Source organism: Acomys russatus, unplaced genomic scaffold, assembly GCF_903995435.1.
Source record: "Acomys russatus unplaced genomic scaffold, mAcoRus1.1, whole genome shotgun sequence".
In the NCBI taxonomy this organism is placed as follows: domain Eukaryota; kingdom Metazoa; phylum Chordata; class Mammalia; order Rodentia; family Muridae; genus Acomys; species Acomys russatus.
The window spans coordinates 16,398-28,719 of NW_026131940.1; the positions used below are offsets into that span (position 1 = coordinate 16,398).

The window sequence follows — 12,322 nt, forward strand, 5'->3', positions numbered from 1 at the left end:
AGAAGAAGAAGAAGAAGAGAAGAAGACGAGAAGAAGACGAAGAAGAAGAAGAAGAAAATGAGAAATGATGCCTGGTATAAAGTTTTAACAACCTGTTATACCTAATACATGGATGTAGAGAGATTTTAATCCAACCACATGGATACTCTGGCAAGGGATCACATCCAAAGTCTGTTTATTTTAGCTGCAACACAAACACGCCCTTAGTATTCACTTTTAATCTCTCTGGCTGGAAGACAGTAACACAGTGAGTACACACATTTAATCAAACACAAGGACATCTAATTGAGGGGCAGACAAATCAGAAATGGATTTGACAGAATGAGTCAGAGACAGGCTATACTTGAGAACAGGCAGGAAAGACACTTAAGAACAATGCAATGAGAGAAGAGTTCAGTTGAGTGCTGTTGAGCTGAGCTGAGCTGAGCTGAGTTCAGTACATGAAACAATTCAGAGAGGAGCCAGTTTGAATCAGTCAACTTGGAGAGGAGTTTTAAGCCAGAACAACTGAGTTGAACCAGCCATTCAGAGTTCAGGGAAAAAAACTAGGAAAAAAGGAAATAAAAGTCACATTTACTGAGAAACTTGCTGTTAAACCTGACAACAAGAGTTTGGTCCCTGAGAACCTGGCAGTGGATGTACAAAACTAACTACCACAGGTTTCCCTTTGATGTAGAACACCATTGAGCGTGCGCGCGCGCGCACACACACACACACACACACACACACACACACACACACACACCACAAATAAATGTAATACAAAATTTAAATATTGTAAAAAAATTATTTGATATAGCAAAAATGTTGAAGCTACCATTTCTTTTCTTTTTTTTTTTTATTTTTTTTTTTTTTTTTTATTAATTTATTCTTGTTACATCTCAATGTTTATCCCATCCCTTGTATCCTCCATTCCCCCCCCATTTCCCATTATCCCTCCCTATGACTGTTCCTGAGGGGGATTACGTCCCCCTATATATTCTCATAGGGTATCAAGTCTCTTCTTGGCTACTTGCTGTCCTTCCTCTGAGTGCCACCAGGTCTCCCCCTCCAGGGGACATGGTCAAATGTGAGGCACCAGAGTATGTAACAGATAAACAAGTTAAATAGTCCCATTTCCCCTACAGAAATAGAAGCAATCATCGATGGTCTCCCAACCAAAAAAAGCCCAGGGCCAGATGGTTTCAGTGCAGAATTCTACCAGACCTTTAAGGGCGAGCTAATACCGATACTCTTCAGCTACTCCAAAGATAGAAATGGATGGAAAATTACCAATTCATTCTATGAGGCCATAGTCTCATTGATACCTAAACCTCACAAAGACTCAACAAAGAAAGAGAATTTCAGACCAATTCTCTTATGAACATAGATGCAAAAATACTAATAAAATACTTGCAAAACGAATACAGGAGCACATCAAAGATATCATTCATCATGACCAATAGGCTTCATTCCAGGCATGCAGGGATGGTTTAATATACGGAAATCCATCAATGTAATCCATCATATAAACAAACTGAAAATAAAAACCACATGATTATCTCCTTGGAATCAGAGAAAGCATTTGATAAAATTCAACACCCATTCATGTTTTAAAGTTTTAGAGAGATCGGGGATACAAGCACTTTCCTCAACCATAATAAAGGCTAATACAGCAAGCCAATAGCCAAAATCAAAGTAAATGGTGAGATACTCAAGGAAATTCCTCTCAAATCGGGAACAAGGCAAGGCTGCCCACTCTCTCCATATCTCTTCAATATAGTACTCGAAGCTACCATTTCTTTGAGATGTTTACAAATAAAAGGGTTATGCTGAGAATCATCTCATCTTTTTATTGTAAAAAAATAAAATAAGTATTTTATTTACAGTCAGATATTTCAATGTAGCTCCAGGTTTACCTTATATTAGTGATTAGCATGGCGGTTTCCTCCCTCCATATTTTCCCATATACCTCCCATGCTCTCTTTAAACCTTATGGCCTCTCACACTTTACATATACACCATATACATACACATAAACATATATATATGTATATATCACACAAATATACACAAATACACAAACAAATACATATATTCCTAGAGGCATCAAGTATAACCGGCTCAGTTTGCACAATTCTCTTGGAGTTGTGAACATGAGTAACAATACAAGGAGAGGAAATGGAACCGGACTTATCTCAGGGTCAACTGGTGTTATTTAAATCTCCTTTCCTCATTTCCTTCATATAATTAAAGAGAACAGTCATTTCTTAGAGAAAGATGCAATCCGTTGCATCATGTTAGTGAATGCCTTTTTCACTTGCTGATTCCTCAAGGTGTAGATAAAAGGATTCAGAAGTGGAGCCACTGAAGTATTGAGCACAGAAATTCCCTTGGAAATAGACACTCTCTGCTTGACTGACGGTTTAACATACATGAAGATGCAGCTGCCGTATGAGAGGGATATCACGATCATGTGAGAAGAACATGTAGAGAAAGCCTTCTTCCTCTGACTGGCCGAAGGGATTTTTAGAATTGTCAGGGCAATGTAGGTGTAGGATATTATCACCATGACCAACGTGAGTAAGAGTGTCACCAAGGCTGAGACAAATCCCATCATCTCCAGGAGCTGTGTGTCTGTGCAGGAAAGCTGCAGGAGAGGGGTGGTGTCACAGTAGAAATGGTCCACAATGTTGGAGGCACAGAAGTCAAGATCCAAGCCTAACAGGAGCGGTGGAAAGATGACAAAAAATCCAGCAAGCCAACAACTGAGGACCAGCTGCACACAGACTTTATTGTTCATGATGGTCATGTAGTGCAGGGGCTTGCAGATGGCTACATATCGGTCATAGGACATGGCTGCCAGCAAGTAAAATTCTGATGCTCCAAGCAGGAAAGCAAAAAACACTGAGTCACAGCTGTTAAGAAATGGTCTTGTCCCCCGTTGCCATAGTAACAAGCAATTTGGGAATACATGTAGTAGTGTAGGAAATCTCTAAGAAGGAAAAATTCCGAAGGAAAAAGTACATGGGGGTCTTCAGGTGAGTATCTACCAGGGTGAGGGTTATGATGGTCAGATTGCCTGTGATGCTGAGCATGTAGGTAAGAAGCAGGAAGATGAATAGCACAACTTTCCACTGTGGGTCATCAGTCAAGCCTGCAAGGATGAAAACTGTCACCCTCGTATGGTTCTTCATTGGGATGTTCTGACTTTTAGCTGGTCCAAGATGAAGAGAGAAGGGTTTGGGAAGAGGTTTTCACTACAGAACTATACTAGTGACACATCTTGATGAAAAATACCATCAGCATTGCCAAAGCGAAGTTTTAGACAGATCATTACTAATCCATGATCTAAGGAGGTCTATGCCAGGAAAATAGTATTTGTTGGTTAATGTATCTGAGCAGAAAACAAAGTGTTACTTTATAATTATACTTGTGAATAACTTATATAATGGTGTTATCTGGTATATCTTTTAGGTGACTAAATTATCAGGAAATTAAGGACAGAATTTCTTGAGCATACAGCACTGTCATATTTCCATTTCTCTTAAGGAAGCTTAATTGAATACAATTAATTATTTTCAGAGAATCCAGTGACGTTATTATCTTGGAATAGAAGTCTATATTGAAAAAGAAGGGAAAGGATAAAAAGAGAGAGAGAGAGAGAGAGAGAGAGAGAGAGAGAGAGAGAGAGAGAGAGAGAGAGGAGAGGAGATTCTCCCCAGGGTCAGTATACCTTTCCAGTTTTAAAAACTCATCTAGCTGAAATATCTAATTTTGAACTCCCTATTTTCAAGGGGAAGATGTAATTTCAAAATTGAGAATGAATTATTGAGGTAATTTTTAGAGTTTCTATTGAATTAAATTGAAGTAATTTTATCTACAGTTTCTATTACTATTTTCATTACTTTGATTTCTGTTGTCACCCTATATTTTGCTTACTTATTCTTCCAATACCACTTCTTTAGCAACAGTTTGACATTATCAGTGTCTATAGTAAACCATTGTGGTTTCAAGAAAATTACAGCTACAGGTACACTGCTGGACAAGGAGGAACATGTAAATACAGTTTTAGAAAGTTGTGTAAAGTGAGAGGATAAAAGCTTTGTAAAAATATAAGATATAGGATATTTAGAAATTGGAAATGAGTTTGAAGAGTAAAATTTTAAATTCATAATATTCATAGTTTAAATTCATAGATTCATAATGTATATGATGCAAATGTGGTGTTTAAAAATCTTTAAGCTTCTTTTGTGTACCTCTAAAGCTTACATTTTCTGGTCGTCTTATGAAGAGATTGACAATATGAATACATGACCTGCAAAAGAGGAGGATTATTGGTAAATTTAAAAAGCACATTGCAGCAGCATCAAATAGTGCCTCCAATTTCACTCAATTTTAGTGGATATGTATTTTCCTCACAGTAATATTAAAATCTCAAGTTAATGAAAAATAAGAAATTCAGGATATAGCTCAGTGTCAGAGTGGATGACTAGTATACTTAAGACTCCGGGCTTGATGGTAAGACAGAATGTCAGGGTCACAGGAGAAGGGAATAAAGATGGGAAACTATGAGGAAAGATATTAGCAAGTAGAAGTAGATGACTAAATATATTGAAATGACACTATTAATAAACAAAATTGCTAAGATTTATGTGGCTATTAAGTTGGGCATCTAGTATTAAAAGTAATAAAATCTATCTATTGGGAAAACTTCTTACCTAGGATCTTCATCATCAGACACTCAGATGCTTACATTTTCATGAAGTACATGGCATTCTAAGGTATTATTTTTGCCTTAAGGATATTATGGTGATTATTTACTACCCTCTAATGTATATGTTATTCCTAGGAGAGGTTGCAGATAAATAAAATAAGACATCAAGTGCAAAAAAACCACACTTGTTTCAAATAATATTAAGAAATGTTTTCAGAGGCAGGCATGGTGGCACACCTGTAATCCCAGCACTCAGGGAGGCAAAGGGTGTATCTCTGTTAGGTCAGCAGGTCTACAAAGTGAGTCCAGGATAGCCTAGGCTATACAGAGAAACCCTGTCTCAGAAAAAAAAAAATGTTTGCAGGAACTATTTGGGGTTCTATGACAGGTCTTAGAATGAGAAGCAGAAATCCCATGATAGTGGGAGAACTGAATCAAAGTTCAGGACAAAGCCACAGTCCACTTGGAAGCATTCCTGATCTCACAGTTGGCAGACAGGGGTAAAGAAAATCGTCACTGTTATTGACACTCCCTTACATCCAGAGAGTCATGAAAGCATCTCTTACAAGTTTCCCTTGTTTTCACAGATTATCATAATGTCCAAAAATGTAGGAATTCATATATCTAAAGCACAGAAATCACATATTATTACTTAAGATCATTTGTGCAACTTCAATCACACATACCAATGACTCCACAGAATATTATGACAAGAGTAGAATTCACGTTGAAGTCAAATGCATGAATGAACTTTCACTTAGTTGTAGCACCCATTATGAGTATAGATTAATTTGAAATGGAAAAAGTTTTTAGTTGTAATTATCAACAGTCAAAGATTATATTCATCTTATTTTCTCTGAATTATAGTTTAAAGCTGATGAAAACATACCAACCTTTTCATAGAAAAACTTTAAAAATTAACTTAATGTACCTAGTAGAAAATATTGTTTAAATTTTGTCAATGTTTTTATAATTATGAACCCCAATTAACTGTAAAAAGTCTAAAAGTACTACAGGTTATTAGAAACACACTACACACACACACACACACACACACACACACACACACACACCATAAAAAGTCAGATATATAAACATAGTTGTACTTGGACCAGTATCTTTATACTAAACTGTTCAATCAAGTGGCTGATATGAACACAGACACTGAACTCTTTGAATGCACCTGACTTTAAACCCAATACATGGTGTGTTTTTCTCACCTATTAAACAATCTTGTAAACAATTTTGTTAGATATTGTTTCCCAGGAGATTTTTTTTTTAAATCCTCTTTTTACTGTAGTAATGTGGTCCATGAATTGAATAATTTTCTACGTACTGTGCATAGTGCCATATGAAATGAATCCATCCTAATCTTGGGGAGTTTTCATGTGCTCACTTCCTGAATCAATACTTAAAGAGAAAATGAAATTTCTCATGAGAATTTGAGATTCATAACAACATTTCCCCTGGATTAGCACGTTTTATGTTATCCAAATGTACTCCCCAGACAATCTGCATTTTTAAAAACAGAGTTCTCAATAGAGAAATTGCAAATGGCTGAGAAAGACTTAAGAAATGTTCAACATCCTGAGTCATCAGGGAAATACAAATCAAAACTACTTGAGATTTCATTTTACACTTGTCAGAATGACTAAAAAAAGTGACAGCTCATGCTGGTGCATCTGTGAAGCAAAGAGGATCCTCACTGCTATTAGGAGTGCAAAAAGTGACAGCTCATGCTGGTGCATATGTGAAGCAAAGAGGACAGTCCTCTACTGCTATTAGGAGTGCAGACTTCTACAGCCACTTAGAAACCAGTGTGTGACTTCCTCAGAAAATGGGGAATCTAATTATCTACCTCAAGACCAGCTCTACCACTCCAGCATATACTCAAAAGTTGTTCTATCTTACCACAAAGACACTTGGTCTACTATGTCATTGCAGCATCATTCATAATAGACAAAAAACTATAAACAACCTGGGTGTCTCTCAACTGGAGTATACATTTAAAAATATGGTACACGTGAAATTTGCAGACCAAGGGGACAACTAGAAAAAAAATTATCTTGAGTGGTGTAACCCAGACTAGAACGACAAATGTGTGTGCACTCACTTGTAAGGGAGTATTAGCTGTTAAGCTGCAATCCATAGAGCTTGAGAGGTTAGGCAAAGAGAAGAGTTATAGGGGGACGCATGAGTTCCCTGGGGAGGGCAAATAGAATAGACTCTGAGAGATGCCTCACAGCTCATTGAGGATAGAGAAGTCGATCTGGTTCAGACTTGGAACCTTCACCCTTACATTCTAGACTCTTTGGCAGGCGAAGGTACTCTGAAGTCTACAGAAAGAGAAATCTGGACACTAACCCAGCCACAAAACCCTTACCTACAACCTGTCTTGCCTTCTGGGTTTGCTGTGACAATGATGGCATGAGCTTGTGGGAGTGGCCAACAATGTTTGAGTTAAAGTGAGGCCCACACTACAAGAAAAGCCTATGACTCACACAGCCTGGATGACCAGGAACCTAGGATAGGCCAAACACAACTGAGAACAAATCAAGGAAATGATTCCTAATGGTACTCTTTTGCCCAGGGATTGGTGCCTTTCCCAATCATCATCAGAGAGGCTTCCTCCAACACAGATGGGAGAAGATGGAGAGACCCACAGACAATATGATGAAGGGGGAGGGAAGGGAGAGAATCTAAATTTGTGGTCTCCATCCAGTTATATATTTGATTTATAGAGTGTCTTTTAGGCTGTGGTCCAACCTATTGAAAACCTTTCTCCCAAGGGAAAGTCCAAGAATCTAGTACTTATTCAGTCTACTAGGCTGGATGTCTCACCTGGTCTTCAGTCTGCTCTTACCACAAAGAGTTGGGCTCTAAAGCCAGTGAAGAAAGAATTTATGAGGAGAGTCAGGGAAAGAGGCAAAGAGCAAAAGCTTCCTTGTTGTTGTGTTGTGTTGTTGTTGTTTTTATAATCCACCATAAGAATGTATATGAGTAAAGGTGGGTATTCCAACTTGAAGTGATCTGGATTTAAGCCAAGTCTTCTGCTCCAGCCAATTAAAAAAACAAAAACACCTCCCCCCAAAATGCCTCACAGGCTGGTTTCTGGTTAACCTCAGATGTAGTCTAGTTGACAACCAAAAATACTGGCTACACAAGCCAATTCTTTATCATACTATGTGTTCTTCATCTTCTTTAATTTGTGAACATCAAATACAAGTATATCAATTATGTTAATTTAGTTTATTTCTATTTTTACTCACAACATATCCCTCCAATTCAATTTACCATCTCCAAAGTTAAAATCCAAACACTTTAAACTTACAGGAATCCATGGCTATTTCCATAAATCTGCACTTAACAACAGTGAGCAAGCAATGGCATGAGATTTCTTAACCTTCTAGGATCAAGCTTTAAACAAATATTCTTGGCATGAGGCATGGACTCTATATCTTACTAGATCTAAAGGGAAATACATTACTGGATTCTTCTTCTTCTTCTTCTTCTTCTTCTTCTTTCTTCTTCTTCTTCTTCTTCTTCTTCTTCTTCTTCTTTTTACAATATTTCTGCTCCATGACTAACTACTTCTAACAATTTTAGAAAATGGTGGTAAGCCATGAACACTGATGCAAAGTTGAATTTGAATAAACCAGATTAGTGCTGCTTTGTAACCCCAGATTTTCAAGAGACTGAGGGTAGAAAACCCATGGATCCAAGTACTAAATAGGCTATAGGGTAATCTCAAAACTTGTCTGGAAAGTTCAAACTAAAAATGAAAAAGGAATATATTTAGTTAGATAGCAGTACACTTTCTTAGACTTTAGTTCAATTCCAAATACCATAGAAAAGGTTCTGAATAAATGAATGATAAACAAATAATAATCCTACTATGTGTTATGTTTTAGTTGTTACATTGAGAATTATGAAGTATAGATAGTGTCTTCAATAACAACGTGAAATGATACAAAAAAAAAAAAAAAACACCATTTGGATAAACTCTCTCCAGTGGCAAAAGCATCAGTGGCTGGGGTGAACTAGTCTATTTGTCTAAAAAGTTTCCTTTGTGTCACCCTTTGAAAGGCTTCTTCACTTCCTTGTTCCTCAAAGTGTAGATAACAGGATTCAGAGCAGGTGTGACCACAGTGTACATGAGAGCAGTAGCCTTGTCAGTGTCTGGAGTGTGCAAACTCTTGGGCTGGAGTGTAAGTGAACAAGGCGGTGCCATAGAAAAGAGAAACAACCAGTATATGAGAAGAGCAGGTGAGAAAGCTTTGTGTCTTCCCGCTGCTGAGGGCATTCTCAGATGGCTAGAATAATGCGGATGTAAGAGCACAGAATGAAGACACAGGGGCTCATAATGAAGACCGGGAAACAACAAATATCACAATTTCATTCTGGGAAGTATCCACACAAGCTAGCTTCACCACAGGCATGATGTCACAAAAAAAGTGCTGAATCGTTCCCGCTCCACAGAAGGGAAGAGTGAAGATCCAGGTGGTCTGAGCTGATTCTACCAGGATCCCAGTCATCCAAGATGCCCCAGCCAACTTCAACAGACAGAAGGGCCCATCTGCAGAGTGTAATGCAGTGGGTAGCAAATAGCCACAAAGCGATCGTAAGCCATGGCTGCAGAAAGGCAGCATTCTGTCAGCCCCAAGATGGTGAATACATACATCTGAGCTGCACAGCCTCCCACACTTATGGTCTTGGGCTGCACCAGCAGGTGCACCAGCATCTGAGGCACCACACTGCTGATGTAGCACATCTCCAGAAAGGAGAGGTTGGTCAGGAAGAAGTACATGGGAGTGTGCAGGGAAGAGGTGGCCCAGATCACACAGACGATGATGAAGTTCCTCCCAAGGTAAACAAGTAGATAGCCAGGAACACGAAGAAGAGGACAAGCTGCAGCTCTGCCAGAGAAGAAAAGGCCACCAACGTAAATTCAGTGCAGAGGGGCAGGCTTCCGTTCTTCATGAGCTCAGAGTTAGACATTTATGGACGCAGTCAGCAGCCACGGGCGACCGTCAGCAATGGTACTCTCCCACTATCAGTGTGCTAATAGGAGAACAGAGACAGCTAGATGCTGGTGAGACGAACAACCAGTCATTCAGGTGGGTGCACAACCCATTTAGTGGGTGCACAACCAGTCAGGTGGGTGCACACCCAGTCAGTGGGTGCACAACCCAGTCATGTGGGTGCACAACCCAGTCAGGTGGGTGCACAACCCAGTCAGGTGGGTGCACATTTCTGCTATGGGTCTTGTTTTCTTTTCACAGAAACTGTATAAAAAAGGCATCTAAATTAAGAATTTCAATTTTACCTAGTAATGCACACAAGTGCTTTTAAAATTTTCAGACTATGTTTTATTAATTAAATATTTAAAAAATTTTAACATATACATTTATATTATTGCTCATATATACAATCAACTACCTAGAGCAAGAAGAACCATGACACAGTCAGGAGGTTATATAGTGTTTTGACTATTTGTCCTTGACAGCTTTGAATAAAACATCTTTCCTATCTTGGTGTATCTAAATTCTGGAATGTAAATCAATCTCCATCACATGTTGTCATTATCAACTTAAAACACCTATCTAGACCTAAAAACATCTTAACTCCTAAACAACTAAGCTACCTGGTCTTCAACTCCATTAGAGACTTGGGAAGGAATAACTTGATTACCTGAGTATGCCGGGAGTGCAGGTTAGTAGCTTTCAGAATTTAGATCACTTCCCCCTGGCAGGATACAGAGGAAGAGGTTACAGGTAGTACAGATGAGACTTGTTAGGCTGAAATCACACAGGCAGCTGTTTTACAATTGACACATGAAAGTGTTTCAATTACAAAACAAAATTAAATTAGAAAGTATCATTTCTGATTTTCAGATCTCTGCAGTTATCTCAATGGTCCATTTAAGTATTCAACAGAAAAAAAAAGTATTTTAAAGCCACTCACTTAGTATTTATTTACATAACAATTGGGCTTTGGCTTAAATAGGATATGTTACTGATTAGACAAGTAAGATTTGCAGACATCAAAAACACATAGGATCTCCTTTTAAACTTTCGTGAACCTTTTCAGATATTGCGGCTGGAATGGCTATCTAGGAAAGAAAGCTTCTTATTGGTGTTGGCACTGTAAGTGTTCTACAATGCCAAATGACATCATAAAGTGTAGGTAGAATTTATTTTATGAGAGACCATAGGGATTATATCCCCATATTGTGTAATTGCTAACCTCAGGAGGATTGGTTAAAAAAACAACACAAAGCCATGTTTATTATGCAGTTTGGCTTTTGTTTTCTTGGTATGTTTCCAGAGATAATCTACCGTTATGGATTATTTCATTTAAGACACAGTAACTAAAAGTTTCTAACTGATGCCCATGATTTACCTGAAACTCTAAGGACTGTGACATAGCAATCTTTATGAAGCTCAATTACAAAGTTACCATTAAGATCTTTGCAGTACAGGCAGGTGTAGTTTAGAATACATATGGAGTCCAAACAACTCATATAGACTTTCCATCCCATCACTATCATACATGACCAAAAATACTGAATTTCCCATTGAACTGGTTGATACATTTTTATGCAAACTTGTTTCTCTTAAGGAATAAACAACTTGGGGTCTGGCATCTTAGCCCAATGGGTAACCACATCTAGTGTGATAACCTGACACCCTGAGTTCAATCCTTCAACCTAATTGGTGGACGGTAAGGAAGTCGCCATACATACTGTATGTACACGGCACATACACACAGACACACAAACACACATACACACATACACACAGACACACAAACACACACAACAAATAAATAATAAATAAATATATAATAAATAAAACAAATAATTACAATATTTTTAATCCAAAGCTTATGTTGGTTAAAGTGTATATTTTTCTACTGGCTTAAATATTTTAAGTTCTTTTCATGAAAACAAAAGCAAAAGAAAGGAGTGTTGAGAAGCCAACTTGAAGGTATTATTTTAAATAGATCTGTTCCTAGTTTTTCCACAACTACCAACTGCAATCAAATATTGGAGTTTTTAGAAGAGAGAAGTCTCAAGGGGGAGATAGAATCAAGAAGAGAAGATGCATGAGTGGTTAAATACACAAGTTAATATATATATATATATAATATATAATATATATATATATGAGAGAGAGGGGGGAGGGAGGGAGAGAAAGTGCAGATAGTGCTGGAATTTCTATAGAACTGGCTCATATATTTAAGGAGTCTGAGATGTTCCACAATGGGTCATCTACCTGCTAGAGACACTGGGATGTTGGCATTATGGCTTGGTTTGAGCTCAAAGGTCTCAGAATCGGAAAAAACTGATCATATAAGTTCTCAGTATGATTCTAAAGTTCAAGAATCTGCTGATATAAGTCACCCAAGCCAAGATCCTGGAGTTTTCATGTCCAAGGAGTTTAAGAAGCGTGTATCTACACATCGAGAGATACATATCTTGGCGTTTTCCCTGTCTTACTTCTATGTCTTCATGATTTCCACAAGTCAAAATATTTGGATCATATGTTTGCCTACATTGAGTGTGGCTCCCCCCACCTCTCTCTCTAGGTGCAGTATATTTATTTTTAAAGTTTATTTCTATTA

General features: G+C 37.9%; 1 protein-coding gene and 1 pseudogene across 1 annotated transcript; both read right to left on the bottom strand.

The window, feature by feature from the left end:
• Window positions 1-2,242: 2,242 nt before the first annotated feature.
• On the bottom strand, window positions 2,243-3,188 carry LOC127186679 (olfactory receptor 6C74-like). Its single transcript, XM_051142905.1, is given in 2 exon segments — window positions 2,243-2,903; window positions 2,905-3,188. Coding segments are annotated over 2 exon segments (933 nt in total). The 5' UTR covers window positions 3,177-3,188.
• A 5,548-nt stretch (window positions 3,189-8,736) lies between these two features.
• Window positions 8,737-9,694, bottom strand: LOC127186674 (olfactory receptor 10C1-like; annotated as a pseudogene).
• Window positions 9,695-12,322: the final 2,628 nt, after the last annotated feature.